The sequence below is a fragment of the Siniperca chuatsi genome, linkage group LG10 (assembly GCF_020085105.1).
Source record: "Siniperca chuatsi isolate FFG_IHB_CAS linkage group LG10, ASM2008510v1, whole genome shotgun sequence".
Lineage (NCBI taxonomy): Eukaryota > Metazoa > Chordata > Actinopteri > Centrarchiformes > Sinipercidae > Siniperca > Siniperca chuatsi.
In genome coordinates this window covers 9,191,011-9,212,982 of record NC_058051.1, presented here as the reverse complement: position 1 = coordinate 9,212,982, position 21,972 = coordinate 9,191,011, and the positions used below count along the sequence as shown (strand labels likewise).

The following is a 21,972-nucleotide window of genomic DNA, read 5'->3' as shown; positions in this document are numbered from 1 at the left end:
TCTTTATTATAGTGACTAACTATCTGCTATACATTTAAATGTTCTGCTCAAGCACTCATAGCTCTCTCCTTCTTTTAACGATTTTCTCACTAATACCACAGTTTACATGCTATTCAGTTATGCTAGCTACCGTTCTTTAGCTTAGCAGCTAGCAATGGCTTCCCTCTCTCACCTTCTCCTGCGCTCTTGTGCTCAGTGTGTCAAATGTTTATCAATTCCTCTGCCTCCTTTAGTGATAATGGTACATGTAATAAATGTAGTTTATTTGTAGCATTGGAGGTGAGGTTTAGTGAATTGGAAACGTGGTTCCGCACCATGGGAACTCAATCATTAGCTGCTGTAGTTAGCCAGCACCCAGTAGAGTTTATTAGACGGTGTCTGCCCCCCAACCACTTAAATGAATAAAACCAAAAGTTAAACAGAAGAGGAGTTATACATAAAAACCTAAACAAAAATGATGAAATAGCATAACAAAATAGGAGAATTAAATGTGGACTTTTAAACATCAGATCAGATCAGTCAGAATCAGAATCAGAAATAATTTATTGAACCCCAAGGGGAAACTCTTTTGTTACAGCTGCTCACTATCTGGTCAGTGTACACAGGAATAGAAGTACTAAGCAAAAAATATAATACACTATAATACAGGTAAGATAAATTAAGTACCAAGTGAGTATAAGTATAAAATTAAAATAAGTGTAACGTAAAAAGTGGATTACCGGTTGATGATAAGTATGAAGACGGAGCAACGGCAACAGGCAGCATGCACGTTGGCGCATGCACACTTTAGTCTGTCATCTCTGTCATCTAAAGCTGTACTAGTGAACAATTTAATATCAGAGTATCATTTTGTTTTACTGAAACCTGGTGGGGTCATGAAGAATATGTTAGCCTAAATGAATCCACTCCATCCAGTCATATTAATACTTACATTCCTTGAGGCACCGGCCGAGGCGGTGGAGTTGCAGCCATCTGCGACTCAAGCCTATTAATCAACCCTAAACCTAAACTAAATTATAACTCATTCGAAAGCCTTGTTCTTAGTCTTTCACACTCAACCTGGAAAACATGACAGCCAATTCTATTTGTTATAGTGTACCAGGCTCTTGGTCCTTATTCTGAATTTTTATCTGAATTCTCAAAGTTTTATCAAGTTTGATCCTTAAAACAGATAAAGTAACTTTTGTGGGTGATTTTAATATACATGTGGATGTTGATAATGATAGCCTTAGTACTGCATTCATCTCATTATTAGATTCGATTGGCTTTTGTTTTGAGTGTACATCAACCCACTCACTGTTTTAACCACACCCTCGACCTTGTTCTGGTATATGGCATTGAAATTGAACATTTAATAGTCTTTCCACAGAAGATAATAAAACAGATAATAAAACAAAGAAGGTTAGCATGGAATAACCCCCAAACCCGCATATTAAAGCAAACATTGTGAAAACTTGAAAGGAAATGACAACAACCTGGAAGAATCTTGTTTAGTCTGGCAAGATAGTCCTAAAAATATATGAAAAGCCCTCCGTAATGCCAGAGCAGCCTACTACTCATCATTAATAGAGGAAAATATAAAACAATCCCAGGTTTCTTTGTCAGTAATCTCTGACAGAGAATCACAGCTCTATTGAGCCATGTATTCTGATAGCCCTCAGTAGTAATGACTTCATGAGCTTCTTTAATAATGAAATTTTATTAAAGAAGCTATTAGAGAAACTTTTAGAGAAAAAATTCATCACGTCCAGCCCTCAACCAGTACCTGTTTATCTTCAAACACAGGAACCTTAGAAACAACTCTAAAACCTGATATATATTTTGACTGCTTTGCTCCTATCGACCTTCTTCAACTAACTTCGATGATTAATTCATCTAAGCCAGCAACCTGTCTCTTAGACTCCATTCCAATTAGGCTGCTTAAAGACGTTTTAGCATTTCTTTTTGTGCTAACGTCTTTTTTAAAGTTAGCACTTTTTTTTTACTGGATATGATCAATCTGTCTTTAAAGTAGCTGTAATTAGAGTCTTCTTAAAAAGCGCACTCTTGATCCAGGGGTTTCGGCCAACTGTAGACCTATATCTAATCTTCCCTTTCTCTCTAAGAAAGCAGTCGCCAATCAGTTGTGTGACTTTCTAAATAACAATAGTTTATTTGAGGATTTTCAATCAGGATTTTGAGTGCATCATAGCACAGAGACAGCACTGATGAAAATTACAAATGACCTTTTAATTGCATTAGACAATGAACTTGTCTCTGTACTTGTCTTGTTAGATCTTAGTGCTGCATTTGACACCATTGACCATCACATCCAATTACAGACACTGGAACATTCGATTGGCATTAATGGAGCTGCACTAAGCTGGTTTCAATCCTATCAGATCGATCTCAGTTTGTACATGTTAACGGTGTGCACGCCAAAGTTAATCACGGAGTTCCATAAGGTTCTGTGTTTGGAACGATTCTATTAACCTTAAATATGTTTCCATTAGGCAAACACCTCTGAGACACATTATCTAAAGAAATATTGTTGCTCTAGATGGCATTGCCCTGGCCTCCAGCACCACCGTAAGGAACCTCAGAGTTATCTTTGATCAGGATTTATCCTTTAACTCCCACATGAAACAAACTTCAAGGACTGACTTCTTTCACCTATGCAACATTGCCAAAATCAGGCACATCCTGTCTCAAAATGATGTAGAAAAACTAGTCCATACATTTGTTACTTCTAGGCTGGACTATTGCAGTTCCTTATTATCCAGCTGCCCGAATAATTCCCTTAAGAGTCTTCAGTTGATCCAGAATGCTGTGGCACGTGTACTGACAAGAACTAGGAAAAGAGATCATCATCTCCAATATTAGCTTCTCTGCACTGGTTCCCTGTAAAATCCAGAATAGAATTTAAAATCCTTCTCCTCACCTACAAAGCTTTTAATGGTCAGGCATCTTAAAGATGTCATAGTACCTGATTACCCCACTAGAACACTGTGCTCCCAGAATGCAGGGTTACTTGTGGTTCCTAGAGTCTCCAAAAGTAGAATGGGAGCCAGAACCTTCAGTTATCAAGCTCCTCGTCTGTGGAATCAGGTCCCAGTTTGGGTTTGGGAGGCAGAAGCCATCTCCACATTTAAGAGTAGGCCTAAGACTTTCCTCTTTGATAAAGCTTATAGTTAGGGCTAGCTGGCTGGAGTCCTGAACCATCCCTTAGTTATGCTGCTATAGGCCTAGACTTCCCATGATGCACTGAGCTCCTCTCTCCTCCTCTCCCTCTCCATCTGTATGCATTTTTACTAACTCAACATCTTCTCTCTCCCGTAGTTCTGTGCTTTCTCATTTCTCTCCTCTCTCCTTCTGTCGCTTTCAGCAGGTATTTCTACCTCTGGAGCTGCAGAGACTGGATCTGTGATTGTGGGCCACCTGCTGCCCCCATGTTACTGCTCAACAACTGCTACTACAGTTGTTGTTATTGGCTCCGTTACTATTATTGTCATTATTATTTCTATGACTGTCATTTCTATTACTATTAATTTATTAATATGCCCCCCCCCCGCACACACACACCTTTTCTCTTTCTCAAAACCTCTCTCTCTCTCTAATCCTAACACGGCAGCCCACCATTGAGCCTGGCTCTGTCCAAGGTTTCTGCCTGTTAAAAGGAAGTTTTTCCTTGCCGCTGTCACCAAGTGCTTGCTCATAGTGGGATTTGTTGGGTCTCTGTAAATAATATCATAAAGAGCGTGGTCTAGATCTGCTCTATAGGAAAAGTGCAATGAGATAACTTTTGTTATGAATTGGCGCTATATAAATGAAATTTAATTGAATTGAAAAATTGTGGGCATTAGAGCAAGTTGAACAGAAAATTTTAAGATTGTACAGCTGCTCCGCATCCACTCTAGCTCACCCAATACACACCCATTATAAAATCAGAAAAGGACTGATATATCAAAAAGCTGAATCAGAGTTTAATAGTTGAAATTCTTGTGACAAGTTTAAAGTTTTTATTGACGTCTGTAGCTGAAAGTATGCAGAACTAGTAGCAATTCAAAGTGGAGGAGGATTGAAGAGGATTTGAATATTGCTCCATTGACTTATATTGTAAAAAAAAATGTTGAAAAAAGCTAAATATTTTAAAAAGTTTAAATGGTAGAAAGAAGAAGTCATAGCATAAATGTTCTGAAAGAGCTGAACATTTTGATAGTTTAATGGTTCCTGTACTCGAAAGTATGCAGAAGTAGTAGCGAACAAAAAAACATACGGAAGAAGAAGAATTAGAATGTGCAATTTCAAGAGAAATTGGGTGAGAGAGCTGGGAGCTGTTAGGTCCATCTACTACTGCTGCTACGACTGCAAGCAGCAATTTTTTTAAATCCTTTAGTGCCACCTAGAGGTAAAATTATATGAAATGCTACAGACTTCTTCAGCATGCTATCTGTACAACTTTATAGGATTTGGTTACCATGCCCTTGGCAGGATTCGCATTCACAACCATGGAATCTTACAGGAGCACACAAGTGGCAATATCTTAAACCACTGTACTATTCAGACAGACTGTTAGCAGACAGCATAAGATGACTATTTCTTAAAATGCATATCAATCTAAATGCTAAATAATAATATTAAAGAGTGAGAGAGTTACACTGAATGATGGTACATGATAAACAGAGTATAAAACAACTTGTTCATACCTTTCATACTTTCCAAAATATTCAAGGTTTTCCAGGAAATTTTCCCTATTAAAATGAATGGACAGAATTTTCAAAATTTCCACATTTACCCATGTTTTCAACTCTTAACTACTCATTCATACTTTCAGCTAGAAACTCCATTCAAACATCAAAATGTTCCACATCTTCTGTACATGCAAGGTATTATTCAACTTTTCAAATCCCATTAAAACTTATAAATAATAAATATTCAACTTTGTTTGAAGTAAAGTTACAATGGCAGTCAACTGCCTTACAGACTTAACTATTAACTGAGACCAGAATTTTCAGAAAGAAGGCAGAAGAAGGGACATTTCTAACCTGCTCTCATTCCCACATTTTTGACACTATACACACAAATCTCACACAGCCTATGCAGCAGGTTCTCCTCTCTCTTATGGTATTTTAACTTTGGTGATAAGAGTTACGGTCTTTGAGCTAGAAGCAGGACTTTGAGAGGTGCACCTCAGCTAAAATGTCTATGAAATGAACTCTCTCAGCCAGGAGTCACACACAGCAGATACCATCACCACGGCTGTTTCTGTCTGTTTGTCTGTCTCTCTCATCTCTCACACTTCCTGTCTGTCTGTCTGTTTGTCTGTCAGTCACTCTCTGTCTGTTTTTACAGTCTTTGAGCTAGAAGCAGGAATTTGAGAGGTCCACCTCAGCTAACATATCTATGAAATGAACTCATTCAGCCAGAAGTCATTCCTGTCTGTCTGTCTGTCACTCACTCTGTCTGTTCCTCTTCAATAAACTCCATTTCTGCTACTCCTGGATCCATTTAGCTACAGAAATTCAAATATCAAAATGTTCAGCTCTTTAATGACATTTATGCTATGACTTATGATTTATGCTATTTTCTACCTTTGGTCCTGTAAGCCAGTGATTCTCAACCATTGGTACTTCTGTAGTTACCAGGGGGTACGTGGAATAATTGTGCAGCTCAGCTCATTTGAAAATATAGGAATTTTGATGATATATATCCACATATTTTTGTGTGGGAGAAAAATCAACACACAAGTAAGATTACAAATTTGTGTGATGGCGATCTTTAGAATTATTGTCGCAATAACTTACCAATTATGGCAGTCTGCACAAGACATGCCTCAGTTTTCCATCAACCGGAGTCAATTGTAACTTGATTAAGACTGCAAAAAGAATAGTTATGATAAATGGACTGTACTTGTATAGCATTCACCCCATTCACACACTGATGCTGTGACTGCTCATCAGTCCAAAGAAACTAATCAGTCATTCACACACACCGAAGGCACAGCCCCTGGGAGCAATTTGGGGTTCAATGACTTGCCCAAGGACACTTCGACATGTGGGCTGGGGAAAGATTTTTGATCCAACACTGGGCAAAAAGGAATATATGCATATAGTAGAAATTACTGCAAGATATTGAATATCACTGCAGACTCACTGTTTGTCCGATCTGAAAATAATTTGACACACGTGATGTCTACCATCGAGAGAATGTCTGTGTAAATTTTGGTAGCATTTGCATGAAGACTTGTGGAGATATAGATGTTAATTGATTTTGCATATATTGAAATATATAGAGTGACAGACTTCTGAATTGCACATAGGTTGCAGTGAGGCAAAGTACTCTTACAATTCATTGGATGTGCTAAAAAGTTTCAGCTCAATAGGAGGCACAGGTGATTTTTTATTAGCAAAAAATCAGAATCAGAAATACTTTATTGATCCCCGAGGGGAAACTCTTTTGCTACAGCAGCTCACTATCACGTCAGTGCACACAGAAATAGAAGTACTAAGCAAAAAATACAATACACTGTAATAAGACGGTGTAGTCCCTCATTCGTCCAGAAGTGTTCTATCGTAGAAAAGGTTTCAGTCGTAGTCATGATTCTGAAAACAGTGTCCAGATGACTACGACTGAAACCTTTTCTACGATAATACACTATAATACAGGTCAGAAAATAAATTAAGTACCAAGTGGGTATAAGTATAAAATAAAATAAGTGTGAAGTACAAAGTGGGTTTACTGGTTGATGATAATAATATGGTATACAGTAATAGTGCATGAACTGCCAAGTTAAGTGTAGCTTATTTATAATGAGAAGGAGGATATTGCACAGCAGTAGTAAAGGTATGGATAATAAGGTATTACAGAGATGTAATGATCAATGTCCAGTTTAATGACTTAGGGTTATACAGACTACACTTAGAGGGAAGAGTTAAAGAGTTTGATGGCCACAGGCAGGAATGACTTCCTGTGGCGCTCTGTGGTGCATTTTGGGGGGATGAGTCTTCCGCTGAAGGTACTCCTTTGTTTAACCAGCACGTCATGGAGTGGGTGGGAGACACTGTCCAAGATGGCATATAGTTTGGCCAGCATCCTCCTCTCTGACACCCCCGCCAGAGAGTTCAGCTCCACCCCCACAATGTCACTGGCCTTACGGATCAGTTTGTTGAGTCTGTTAGCGTCCACTACCCTCCACCTGCTGCCCCAGCATGCAACAGCATACAGGATAGCACTGGCCACCACAGACTCATAAAACATCTTCAGCATTGTCAGGCAGTTGTTGAAGGACCTCAGCCTCCTCACAAATGTGGCTCTGCCCCTTCCTGTAAAGAGCTTGAGTGTTCTTAGCCCAGTCCAGTTTATTGTCCACATGTACTCCCAGGTACTTCTAATCCTCTACAATGTCCACACTGACCCCCTGGATGGAAACCGGGGTCACTGGTGCCTTGGCCCTTCGTAGATCCACAACCAGCTCCTTAGACTTTGTCGCATTGAGCTGCAGATGGTTCTGCTCACACCATGAGACAAAGTTTCCCACAGCAGGGAGATGATGGCGTCCTCAACTCCCAGCAGGGGCTGGTAGGCAAACTGAAGGGGGTCTAGGAGGAGTCTGACCATGGGCCACAGCTGTTCCAGCACTAGTCTCTCCAGGGTCTTCATTATGTGGGAGGTCAGTGCCGCTGGTCACTGGGACGCGACGTCTTCGGAGGGAAGAGCTGTATGCGTCCTTAATGTTAGCATACAGCAAGTCCAGTGTCCTCTCCTCTCTAGTAGGACAATTCACATACTGGGGGAAATTAGTCAGTGTTGTTGAAACACTGACATGGTTGAAATCACCCGAGATTAATATGAGTGCACTCGGGTGTTGAGTCTGGAGTTGTGTTATGGCCAAAAATGGAGTTGCACGCCGATGCCGGGTTAGCAGAGGGGGGGATGTAAACAGCCACAACAATGACGTGAGAATTCACATGGCAGATAATATGGCCGGAGTCCCACAGCTAACAGTTCAATGTCCGTGCTACAGATACTCTGCTTGATAGTAACGTGACCAGGGTTACACCATCTGTTGTTAACTAGAACAGCAAGCCCGCAAAGGTTGGTGAAGATTGTGTAATGAAATATGTGTCCAAAGAAGCAAAAAATGTGTTTACGAAAACAGCCAAAATGGCGGAAAAAAAATTCCAGGCGCAAATGGGCGTGTCCTATATCAGTCAAATCGACTTCATCCAAGGAACACACTGCACAAATACTGATTTGCTGTGCCTCACAGTTCATGAAACATATGGGGCAGCTGTCCATAAAGTATGAATGCTTTAGCACTTTTAGTTTTTGATTTCAGCTTTCAAACATTTCTCCCATAAACTTCCTATTATAAATTTTAATACTTAAAAAATTATATAAAATCACTGAAAATAAAGAAAAGTAATAGCATTCATCTAATGAAAAATATGTATGATTTGATGATGAAACAAAGTTTGTAGCACTAGCAGTACAGGAGTAGATAGAAAAATGGCTGAGTAATAATTATGAACAACAAAAGATAGCTTTTTTAAAACGCATACCAATCTAAATATTGAACAGTAATATTAAAGAGCGCAGGACTCGCATTGAATGATGAGCACTTGAGAACACACAAAATGCATAAGAACAAAGTTGAAGCAATGACATCACATGACTGCCTTTTTTCACCTACATTGCAAAAATCAGGCACATCCTGTCTCAAACTGATGCAGAAAAATTAGTGCATGCATTTGTTACTTCTAGGTTGGACTATTGCAATTCCGTATTATCCGGCTGCCCGAATAAGTCCCTTTTACTCTCCAGTTGATCCAGAATGCTGCGGCATGTGTACTGACAAGAACTAGGAAAAGAGATCATATTTCTATATATATTATATTAGCTTCTCTGCACTGGCTCCCTGTAAAATCCAGAATAGAATTTAAAATCCTTCGCCTCACCTACAAAGCTCTTAATGGTCAGGTCATATCTTAAGATCTCATAATAATACCTCATTATCCGACTAGGACACTGCGCTCCCAGAATGCAGGGTTACTTGTGGATCCTAGAGTCTCCAAAAGTAGAATGGGAGCCAGAGCCTTCAGTTATTATTACGACGTGAAAGCTTCCCTGAACAGTCTGCTGAACTCTGGCTGCAACGCAGCACCGCAAACTTCTTCTTTAGTCAAGATGGCGGACACACACACATTATCCTGTTGCGCACCCTTCACAATAAAATACATTTTGCTTACAACTGCATTACATATTAAATACAAATAAGTCACAACATTCTCCCGCCCGATGAACAGCTGTTCATCACCTATCAGACGAATAATACCTCAACATATTTCAAGGGGGTATAACAACTGAATGGCTCTTCTTAACAAACTACCTGTAGGAGTGCGAACAATACATGAACGTATAAGACCATCCCTACCTGAAAAAAGCTCTGTAATTCTACCCATTTTCCAGGTCTGTCTGGGTGTGTTGCCTTCCCCAATCAAGACAACATCTCCTACTTTGAGTGCAGTAGGTGTAGGAGTCTCACATTTGTGGGCTGATTACAAGTCCATCAAATAGTCTCTGCGCCAGCTGTTCCAAAAGCTGGTCAAAAGTCTCTGCCGGTATTTCCACCTTCGACCCAGCTCCTCACTGTTTGCTCTTACCGGAACTGGAGAAGGTACAGTCGTTGGTGGTAGTGAAGTTAGGCGTTTACCAACCAAAAAGTGAGAAGTGGTAAGTGGCTGTGGTTCTAAAGCCTCACTGTGTACATACGACAGAGGTCTGGAGTTCAACACTGCCTCAACTTCAGCAAGAATGGTTGTTAGCTCTTCAAAGTTCAATGAGGCTTTCCCCAGTACCCTTTTTAAACACGTTTTCACAGATCTCACAAGCCTCTCCCAGAAGCCTCCCCACCAAGCTGCTCGCTCAGCAATGAACTTCCAAGTGATTTCCTTGTCAGTAAAGAACTCGGTGAGCTCTGAACCTTTAATATTTTGCCATAGTTCTTTCAAGTCCTTGTCTGCTCTTTGAATGTCCTAGCATTGTCAGAGTAAATGATCCTACATTGTCCTCGTCTGGCAATAAATCTTTTTAAAGCTAAGAGGAAGTTTTCAGTTGTCTGATCTGACACCAACTCTAAATGCACAGCTCTAGTTATCGCACATGTAAAAAGAGCGATGTATGCCTTTGTAGACTGCCCCCTAGTTTTAACATACAAGGGTCCTGCAAAATCTACCCCTGTAACTTCAAATGGAGGGGACTCAGTCACTCTGTCTCGAGGTAAAGGAGCAGTAATCTGTTGTGCTGCCTTTACTTTTAGTTTTCTGCAAATGTAACAACCTGAAACAATGCGTTTTACAAGCTGTCTACCCCTCAAAATCCAGTAATGTTCATTGTTCTACTTGAATCAAAGTGTCTCTTACACCAGCATGCATTACCTTTTCATGACATGACTGAACCAGTAACTCTGAATATTTGTGATTTGTAGGTTATACCCAGGGGTGTTGCTCTCTGAAACTAAAGTCAGTGTTCTGTAGTCTTCCCCCAACACATAGTAGACCATTTTCATCTGAGAAAGGTTTCAAGTCTTGATTTTTAAGTCTCTTTTCACATCTTGTCTTGACCTTAGCTGGAATAGTTCAGAACTAAAACAGCTCTTTTGTGTCACCTTTAACCAGTACGTTTCTGCTGCATTAATCTCCTCTGCAGTTAACTCTCCCTGAACCTTCTGCTTGGACTGTGTATTAATAACAAACTGTTTGACCCATGCAGTTATTCTTAACACAGTCTTAAGTCTACTGTACTTCTCTAAGTTTAGAGGTTCAGTTTGTTCTGTGCTAGTAAGTTGTACAACAGTCTGATACTTTGATTTCAGCTCAGTGTTTACCTCACTAACCACATAGTTCTCATCAATGTCCGTTTCCCTTACAGCTGTGGCAGTGAAGTGGGTCCATTCCACCATAGCTGGCTCTCAATAAGGCTCTGTGCATGCTGACCTTGTGTAGGCAAGTCAGCAGGGTTCATTTTGCCAGCACAGTGGGACCACAACTCTGGGTTGGTGAGCCCTTGTATTTCAGTCACTCTATTGGCCATGAAAGGCTTCCACTGCTGGGCTGAGCTGCGGATCCAATGAAGAATGTTCATCGAGTCCGTCCACAGGTTTAGCTGGTTCTTCTTCATGTTCAGTGGTTTGAGAAGACTGTGTCCTAACCTCGCTCCAACAAGTGCACCCATCAGCTCCAAACGAGGCAATGTCATTTTCTTTAGTGGTGCAACTTGCGACTTTGAGGCCACAAAACTTGTAACAGTCTCTCATTGTTTGTTTTGTCCTTGTAGATATGCCACATCACTGTAAGCCTTTTCACTTGCATCACAGTAGACATGCAACTTTACAGTGTGTGAGTCTGGCTGGATCTCAATGTGGTACCACCTGGGAATGGCCACCAGGTGGAGCAGTGGTAACTCTGCACACCACTGTTCCCATTTGTCAGTCAAATCAGTGGGTAATGGTTCATCCCAGCTGAGCCCTCTTTCCCACATTTCTTGAAAAAGGCACTTCACTCTAACAGTAAAGGGAGTGAGAAACCCAATGGGGTCAAATATGCGGTCTGATGTTTTTAGTACACCTCTCTTTGTGTTTTCTTTGTCTTTTAAAATGTTCATTAGTCCTCTTTGATCAAACACAAAATCGTCCTCCTCTGGTCTCCACACGAGTCCTAGAACCTTGAGCACATTTCCACAGGACTCTGACTCTCTAGTGCACTGTACTCCTTTTTCTTTCCACACTGCTCTCAAATCAGGTGAGTTGGTTACCCATTTGCACAGGTTCATGCCTGCCTGACAGAGAATGTCCTTTGCTGCTGTTCACATGTACAGCCTCCTGCACATCTGGTGAGCTTGAAATGAAGTCGTCAACATACAAAGAGTCTCTCTTTGTATGGAGTGTCTGTACTGCCTTTGGTTGCTCTGTTTCGAATTGTTTGAGATGTTTTCCTATTGTGGCAGTGAGCAAGAATGGGCTGGGAGACACTCCAAAAACTACTCTGTAAAAATGAGTTACGTGTCCTGAGAATGAACAGTCTTTAGTTGGAGGTCCGTGCAGCCACAGGAACCTAAAAGCGTCTTTGTCTTTTTCTGAAAGAGAGATCTGGAGAAAAGCCTTGGTTATATCTGCAGTGAATGCTATCTCGTGCAGTCTGAACTGAATAAGCACGTCCAGCAGGTTTGGGTTTAGGTTGGGTCCAGTGTACAAACAGTCATTGAGTGATGAGCAACCTTCCTCATGTGATGAGGCATCATATACCACTCTAAGTTTTGTTGTGGCCTTGTCTTCTCATACAACAGAGTGATGTGGCATGTAATATTTCACAGTCTCTTGTTTCTCCGCCATTGTTGTATCCTCTATTGCATCCTCACAAATGCCTTGCTGGAGGTAGTCCTGTATAACATTGTTGTACCTGGCATACAAGGTTGCATCAGTTTTCAGTTTTTTCACAAGACTCTCAAAACGTCTCTTTGCTACCCTTAAGTTGTCTGGAAGTTGTGTCTTATCTGCTCACCATGGCATCTCTACTTGGTAGCGGCTATTTTCAAAGGTGGTTGTCTTTTCAAAGTCTCGTAGGACATCCAAGTCCTCTGGGCTCTCTGTCTGACTGTTGACTATGCCCAAGGACTCCACTTCCCAGAATGCATGTAGCTCTTTAGAGATCTGGGTGTCTTCAGTCAAACTAATGTGCATGCAAGTGGTGTCTGTAACACTGGAGGTAGCCCCTGGCCTCTGTAAAGCCCACCCAAAAATGCATTCAACTGCTACAAGTGAGTTTGTAACCTCTTGGACCTTACCAGTAACTGCCTGCCAGTAGAAATCTACTCCTATTAACACTTGCAACTCTTGGTCGTTAGCACCCTCTAGTGGAAAGTCTGCAAGCTGCCGCCCTCTTTTCTTTATTTCTGTTTGAATGGGCTCTCTCAGGACCTTAATCAGAGCTGTACACACCTGAGGAGTCTCTACTGCCTCTATCTCAAGTCTCTTTTCAGTGTTCCACATGTTCTCAAGCTGAACTCTCACAATATTGCATTTCTCTGTCACAGGAGAGGTGGAACAAAAAACATGGAGGTTGAGTGTCTCTTGCCTTACAACTGGCAACCCTAGTGCTCTGACTACGCTTCTGTGAATGAAACTACGCTGGCTGCCTCCATCTAACAGACAGCGAGTTATCTTTCTCTCTTTTGGGCCTACAGTCCATGCCTTAACTGCCTGAAGCAGTACTGTCTTCTGAGTATCTGTCTTAACCTTTACAGGACTAGTCACAGAAGACAACACAGCATCTGTAGTAGTCCCACTGTTGGTAGGGTCAACATCTGGCTTAGCTTCTGACCCTCTCCATCTTTATGCTTTTTTATCCCATTAATATATGTTACTAACTCGACATCTTCTCTGTCCTGTAGTTTTGTGCTTTCTCATTTCTCTCCTCTCTCCTTCTGTTGCTTTCAGCAGGTATTTCTGGATCCGGAGCTGCAGAGACTGGATCTTTGGTTGTGAGCCACCTGCTGCCCCCGTGTCTTTGCTGGAACTTAAGAGTTCACATTTTTTTATTGAACTCTGGCTGCAACGCAGCACCGCGAACTTCTTCTTTAGTCAAGATGGCAGACACACACATTACATCCTGTTGCGAACCCTTCACAATAAATTTTTTTTTTCTTACAACTGCATAACATATTAAATACAAATAAGTCACAACAGTTATCAAGCTCCTCTCCTGTGGAATCACATGCCAATGTGGGTTCGGGAGGCAGACACTATCTCCACATTTAAGAGTAGGCTTAAAACTTTCCTCTCTGATAAAGCTTATAAATCTTATAGTTAGGGTTGGCTTGGGTGAGTCCTGAACCATCCCTTAGTTATGCTGCTATAGGCCTAGACTGCTGGGAGACTTCCCATGATGCACCTCTTTCCTCTCTCCTTCTCTCCCTCTCCATCTGTATGCATTTTTATCCCATTAATGCATGTTACTAACTCGACATCTTCTCTGTCCTGTAGTTTTGTGCTTTCTCGTTTCTCTCCTCTCTCCTTCTGTTGCTTTCAGCAGGTATTTCTGGATCCAGAGCTGCAGAGACTGAATCTTTGGTTGTGAGCCACCTGCTGCCCCCGTGTTCCTGCTCGACAACTGCTACTACAGTTGTTGTTATTGGCTCTGTTACTAATGCTGACATTATTTTTCCTATAGCTGTCATTACTATTATTATTAATTTATTAATATTAACACTACAATTACATTACTACTATTTGAAAAATAATAATTCTAGGTGGTATTTGCATTGTGCCTCCCTCTCCCCCACCCCCATCCCGCCCCCCCAAATCTCTCTCTCTCTCTCTCTCTCTCTCTCTCTCTCTCTCTGTCTCTCCCTCCCTTTCGCTCTCAAAACCTAACACGGCAGCGGCAGATGGCCACCCACCACTGAGTCTGGTTCTGTCCAAAGTTTCTGCCTCTTAAAGGAAGTTTTTTCTTGACACTGTATCTCATTGTACTGAAAAGTACAATGAGATAACTTCTGTTATGAATTGGCGCTATATATATAAAATTTAATTGAATTGAGCCAGACTGGGGTATTTTTGTCTGTTTAAACTTAAAATGCTTACAACAGTAAAAATGTTGGTGAGAAAATTCTGACAAAAATCACACATCATTGTTTGTGTTTGTGAAATAAAAGCAGTTTTGAATTGTGAATGAAACCTGAAGGTTTGAGGTTACTAACAGTTAAGAAAAGAGAAAGAGAAAAGTTGAGGGGTCTTATCAGGAGGACTGTGTTTTGCAGCCTCAATCAGCAGATTGGGAGCACCTGTGTGCGTCTTTCATTCTTCAATTCTACTGAGTGCTGCCCTTAGCAGGGTTCGAACCCACAACCTTTGGATCTAAAAGGCACAGAAGTGGCAAGTTCTTGAAACCCTGGACTGCACTATTCACTGGGGAGACATGTTTTTCTACAGAGCTTCTTACAACGTGAGGCAATGACATCACATGTGCCAGACAGAGGTATTTTTGTCTGTTTAAACATAAAATGCTTACAACAGTCAAAATGTTGGTGAGAAAATTCTGAAAAAAATCACACATCATTCTGCTGGTTTCAGGTGTATTGTCAAATATTTTGGTGACCCAACACTGAACAAAAAAGAAAATGTTGTGCATACAGTACTAATTACAGTAAGACACTGAATGTTACTGTGGTAGTTTTGGTATTGTCACTTCCTGGTTTATTTTGGTAGTATCCTTCTTCCCTTGTATGTCTTGTGTTTTTACTTCCTGTCTGTGTTTTCCCTCCAGTTTTGATTGTTGGTCCTTCCTTGATTGTTTGCACCTGTGTCTCGTTGTCGCACCTCCCCTTGTGTATTTAGTCTGGGTCTTTTCTTTGTTCTGGGTTGGATCATCGTTGTACACATGGTGTTGTTCCTGCCGAGCGTATCTACTGTGAGTTTGTATTGGATTTTTTGTTCTCCCGTGGACCTTGTTTGGATTTTGGATTCTTGGATTTTGCCTGCTCACCTGTGAACTGTGTTCCCAACTTGGACTCACTCCCCTGCTTTCACCTATGCTAGCCGGTACTTATCTGCCTTTTGTCTGCTCATTACCTGTCTGCTTACTGTTCTGCCCGTACTTGCCTGAATGCCAAAATGTAAGTTTGTTGTTACAGCGCCATCATCTGGCAAATTGGTACTATTTGTTTTGTCTGAGTAGTGGGTGAGATTTCCAACCTATATGCCAAGTTTGGGAACTGTAGCTGTTACGGTTTCTGAGATCCAGATAGAAGCTTCGCTTCTTGGACCCCTAATACAATATTGTGAATGCTGATTAATGAATGAGATGTCCTTTACCTTGGAAGGGTGTTTCTCTGTTTGGTATAGGTCAGAGACTTGGTGGACCCCTATGGAAAAAAACAAAGATACATTTAAAACTCATAGCTTATACATAATTAATGATCACTTCACTGATTACAAATGTTGCCCCATTTGTGCTTTGGCATAATGATAGCGATATCCCTCAGTTGTGGTGCACTTGAGGTATTTGCAAGTTATCTAGTGGCAACTTTGGTGACATCTTTCCTGTAACTGCTAACAGCGCCCAAGTGACCATTAAGATGTATGGTTTATCAGAGCTCACTGGGACACGGTTAGTTAATGAGGCCATCCCATGATCCATGCCATGATCCAGTCAAGCTCAGATACTTTATTGGTTTTATTTAATTTCCACATAACGAACCAATAAGTAAGATCAACCATAAAGTATTAGTCTATAGTTACAATCAGATGAAAAACAATGAGGGAGAGGAGAAGTACAATTGATAAAGCAATTCAATTGAATGAAAGATGAAAGAGGCATGATATTATTTAAAAAAAATTCTGTCTGATACAATTTCTAGGGAAAGAATATTTTCAAAATCATTGATAAAAGAATATGATATTTAATATTTTACGTCAGAAATGTTTTACTTTCATTAGACTCATCAAGAAGAATAGGTTTCAAGTTCTTTATGTCTGTTGATAACTGTTTGTCTGAAAAACCAGCTTATAGGTACGTTACAGCCAACAATTCGAATGGTGTGGAGCAGCCAACTGTGGTGAATTGTGAGATATGGGACACTTTTTCAGACGTGGGACACACTTGCGATGTCTCATAATCTAGTAGGCAGATTGCCATTAAATTTGCTGAGCATATTCAGTTCCCAAAAGTACAACACCTTTTGATTTGAATGACACCCCTCAGAAGAAACTTGTCGGACACTTTCTTGTTATGGTTTGTGTTGTATGTGCTAAATCATATTCAACGAAGCCACAAACGTTTTTTCCCTGACAGGTTTGGAAATTTCCAAGATAGATAGCATGACACTGGGCACATGGGGGGAAAGACAACTGAAGATGTTTAGAAAAAGTATGGGGGTGAGAAGGACAACTACATAGGATGGGAAGTTAAAGTGTGCTCACCAGGTGCTGGGTGTGTCGAGAAGGAGTGGTCCCTCTACGCTGCTGGATGCAAGGAAGGCGCGGTGACAGGATAACAGAGAAGAGAGGAGAGAAGGTGTGAAGAGGATTGTTGAAAGGAGTTGAGAGAAGAAGAAGAAAGAGGAAAAGGAGAGAAGAGGATACAGAGGAAGGAAAGGAGACTTAATTAAACAAACACGCTCTAATGAATCAACATTACTATTTCCTGTAGCAACATCAATTATTTTTTTCTTCTGGAGTGGAATCCTACAGTGCTTCAGGAATGAACCAAGCTCAAACTGGGTTGAGGGCTTGGCTTACCAAAAGGAATTCAGCAGGAGGAAACCATACGGTGGTTTTGGGATGCCATACCTTGTAGCTAAAACTAGACAAAGAGGGAAAACTAGTCTTGTACAGTATACAGAATGTTCTTGAGGAAAAGAAATGGGTGTATGAAGGAGACTTACCATATCATTAGAGGGAGCTGGGATGCATGCTGAGGTCACCTGGAACACACAAAGACACCCACATTCAATTCAATTCAATCCCACAGTACTCCAGGAATGAACCAAGCTCAAAACTGGGTTTATATTGCACCAATTTATAACAGAAGTTATCTCATTGCACTTTTCCTATAGAGCAGGTCTAGACCCAACAAATCCCACCACGAGCAAGCATTTGGCAACAGTGGCAAGAAAGAACTTAGTTTAAGAGGCAGAAATCTTGGACAGAACCAGACTCAGTGGTGGGTGGTCATCCACCTCTGCTGTGTTAGGTCTTGAGAGAAAACGAGAGAGAGAGATTTAGAGAGAGGTTATAAGAGAGAGATAGAGAGAGAGAGGTTTTGGGGGAAGGGGGTGCGGGAGAGGGAGGCACAAGGCAAATACCACCTAGAATTTTTAAAATAGTAGTAATGTAATTGTAGTGGTAATATTTATAAATTAATAATAATGGGAATGACAGCTATAGGAATAATAATGACAGCATTAGTAACAGAGCCAATAACAACAACTGTAGTAGCAGTTGTTGAGCAGGAACATGAGGGCAGCAAGAACCCAAATTGGGATCTGATTCCACTGGAGAGGAGCTTGATAACTGAAGGCTCTGGCTCCCATTCTACTTTTGAAGACTCTAGGAACCACAAGTAACCCTGCATTCTGGGAGCGCAGTGTTCTAGTTGGGTAATATGGTATTATGAGATCTTTAAGATACGATGGTGCCTGACCATTAAGAGCTTTGTAGGTGAGGCGAAGGATTTTAAATTCTATTCTGGATTTTACAGGGAGCCAGTGCAGAGAAGCTAATATTGGAGAAATATGATCTCTTTTCCTAGTTCTTGTCAGTACATGTGCCGCAGCATTCTGGATCAACTGGAGAGTCTTAAGGGACTTATTCGGGCAGTCTGATAATAAGGAATTGCAATACTCCAACCTAGAAGTAACAAATGCACGCACTAGTTTTTCGGCATCATTTTGAGACAGGATGTGCCTGATTTTTGCTATGTTGCGTGGGTGAAAGAAGGCAGTCCTTGTGAATATAAGACTGATTAACACATATACAAAACAAAACATCCTTTTTGCTTCAGGACAAAGGGAAGGAGTCAGAGTTGGGAGATGATTAATTAAGAGCAAATTTCCTCAGATAAAAAGATAAAGACAATCAAATCCACAAAAAATCCACAAATAAAACACCAAAGTCTCACTAACTATTGAACCTGGGGTTCACCTTAAAGGAGTAGTTTAACATTGTGGGAAATACGCTTATTCACTTTCTTGCCAAGAGTTAGATGAGAAGATTGATACCACTGCCATATCTTTCCATTAAATATAATTCAGTCAGTCTAAGAAGTAATATGAGGAAGCATTTTGGATTTGGCACCACAGACAGAAAAATAGTGGATAAAGGTTAGACTATTTGTTGAGTTTTTAAAATGCAACTGCCTCACAGTAATGTTAGCTGGCCTAGCCAGGCAATGTTCCCTGTAAAACCACAACTTGTCGTTTTTACATTTCAGTTTTTCTATGAGTTAAGTAAAGGAGATATAATGTGTTAATTAGTTATCTTTAGAGGTGTTGGTAGGTGTATTTTTTTTTACCTTTGGACCGAGCCAGGCTAGCTGTCTCCCTCTGCTTTCAGTCTTTATGCTGAGCAAAGTAACTAAAATTTTAAGATCAAAATATCAAAATCAAAATATTGTCCTTCAAACAATGCAGGAGACCAAATCTTATGCGTAGAGAAGGCATAATGTCCAAATTATTCACGTAGGAAGTTTTGGCCATCAATCAACAGTAAACGGTCACTGCCTCTGTATGTGCGCAGGAATGTGTAATTGCCAAAAACAATAAAAACTTGTATCTCAATTTGTCAACTACTGCTGGGAATGCTGCCCTTCTAAGATTAAGTTTAGTATTTCACCACTATCAGACAGCTCAGCAGTGCAGCTTGTTAAGGTCAGACTGGTGGAGGAATACACAAAGAGCAACATTTTTAAGAGCTACATGATGATGAATAGAACACAAATACTGCCTGTAAAACTACTTAGATACACTTAAGTGCCAAGTAAATAGAAGTACAGCTGATGTTTGAGAGCATGTTTACAAAATATAAAGTATGTGCAAATGTGGAGCCAAATAAAAAGCTACACAGCTGGAGGAGCACTGGGACAGAAACACACATAGAGTGTCACATACAAAATTATGGGCTTACATGTCAATGAACTGTGACCAAAAGAAGCAGGAGTTGAACAACAGCCCTAATGAAGGGGGCTGATGGCCACAGTCATGCTTATGTAACACACGCATCATGTGGACACACACGTGCAAGAACGCACGCACGCACACACACACACGCACACGCACGCACACACACACGCACACACACACAAGCCCTTTGTGGACTGTTTATTTAGATACAGGAAAAGGGCAAGGCCTTGTGTATATCTCATTGTGCAAAAAAGGGAAGTTACACAGGCCCTGAACCTGGGGGTGTGTCACCAAAGTGTGTGTTAATCTCTTTCTTCCCTTCTTTCTTAAGCATCAGGTTCAGTCTCTGACCGTTGGTTGTATGTAACTACAGACATCAACAGGAAGGCACAGGGACAGATAATGAGCTAAATTGAGGCTTGCCATGTGACAGAAGTCGCAGGAAACAGGTTCATGTTGGCTATCAATTAACTAACTGGACAATGTTAATGTATGACTCACTCTGAGAATAATGTTCTTTTCCATCTCTCTACGGAAAATAATCTCAAATTGTGTTGTGTTGTGGTTCTTTTGCATTCAAAGTCTGAACCCAATTCATGACCAGATAGGTTTGGGCTGGGTCAGGCTCTAATTTCTCTTAATTCCCTCTGGCTGAAACAGGTCAGTTTCATTTTATTTGTCGCTTTTTCTTAAATCAGAGCATGTGAAACAATGCATTGCATTTAGATAGCACATCTAAGTTTGACTCTCAATTAAAAGATGCTTCTTCTTCTCTTTTATTGCATTCTTTCTTCTTCTGGCAATAGCCAGCATAACTGCCAGTTTTTCCATCTTTCTACTTTAATTTTACATATCAGGCATATAACAAAACTTTTGGGCAGAGCAGCTTGCAATAGGCAAAGCAGATAGGTGGTGAGTGTCTTAGTAAAGGACACTGTTATTTTTGCATAAAGGTTGCACATCTACAGTTGAGTGTAGGGTTGAACACCAGGATTTGGGACCTGGTATCTCCCGGGAATTCTCGCCAAAATCTGCTCCCCTTTTTCAGGATAAATATGGGATCCCAAGATTTTTACAATGTTTGTGCTTGTTTGTTTGTGTGTGCCTGCATTCAGGTACTGAAGATTATTGTATCTACTGAAACACAGGCACCTTCTCCAAAACTCATTAATGCTTTCATGCAACTGTGCTAGATATAGTCTGACCTTAAAATGAAGATATTTCAGTAATAAAAATGGATCAACTTTTCAGTTTTTCATTTTTCATGCCAGTTTTCAGTACAGCAGTGTGGCAAAATAATGTGTATATATATATATATATATATATATATATATATATATATATATATATATATATATATATATATATATATATATATATATATATATATATATATATATATATATTATGTGTATATATATATATATATATATATATATATATATATATGTGTGTGTATATATATATATATATATATATATATATATATATGTATGTATACATACGTGTGTATATATACGTGTGTATATATACATACGTATGTATACATACGTGTGTATATATACGTGTGTATATATACATATATATACACACGTATATATATGTATATATACACACATATATATATAAAAAAAACTTTGTCCTTCACCCCCCGCGGGTGGTCTCATCCTTCGAGCTCGGGTCCTCTACCAGAGGCCTGGGAGCTTGAGGGTTCTGCGCAGTATCTTTGCTGTTCCCAGTACTGCGCTCTTCTGGACCGAGATGTCTGGTGTTCTTCCAGGGATCTGCTGTAGCCACTCCTCCAGTTTGGGGGTCACTGCCCCGAGTGCTCCGATGACCACGGGCACCACTGTTGCCTTCACCTTCCAGGCCTTCTCCAGCTCTTCTCTTAGCCCTTGGTACTTCTCTAGTTTCTCATGTTCCTTTTTCCTGATGTTGCCATCGCTTGGTATCGCCACATCAACCACAACGGCTTTCCTCTGTTGTTTGTCAACCACCACGATGTCAGGCTGGTTCGCCATTACCATTCTGTCAGTCTGGATCTGGAAGTCCCACAGGATCTTGGCTCGGTCATTCTCTACCACCTTTGGAGGTGTTTCCCACTTTGACCTCGGGGTTTCCAGTCCATACTCAGTGCAGATGTTCCTGTACACTATGCCAGCTACTTGGTTATGGCGCTCCATGTATGCTTTTCCTGCCAGCATCTTACACCCTGCAGTTATGTGCTGGATTGTCTCAGGGCCTCTTTGCACAGCCTACACCTTGGGTCTTGTCTGGTGCGGTAGATCTGGGCCTCTATTGCTCTGGTGCTCAGGGCCT

General features: G+C 40.6%; 1 protein-coding gene across 7 annotated transcripts in view; it reads right to left on the bottom strand.

Moving 5' to 3' along the window:
- tns2a (tensin 2a) overlaps positions 1-21,972 on the bottom strand; it is a 98,576-nt gene that overhangs the window by 31,849 nt on the left and 44,755 nt on the right. For 5 of the 7 annotated variants that reach the window (XR_006379431.1, XM_044210315.1, XM_044210317.1 and 2 more), the window contains exons 4-6: positions 17,419-17,457; positions 16,955-16,996; positions 15,848-15,897 (exon numbers count right to left, since the gene is read on the bottom strand). Coding sequence is in view for 6 of the 7 variants with exons in the window: in XM_044210315.1 (XP_044066250.1) it covers positions 15,848-15,897; positions 16,955-16,996; positions 17,419-17,457 (131 nt within the window). In the remaining variant the exon portion in view is untranslated. Of the gene's footprint in view, positions 1-15,847; positions 15,898-16,954; positions 16,997-17,272; positions 17,337-17,418; positions 17,458-21,972 lie in introns of those variants that run through there. The other 2 variants (XM_044210319.1, XM_044210316.1) reach the window with 2 other exon arrangements.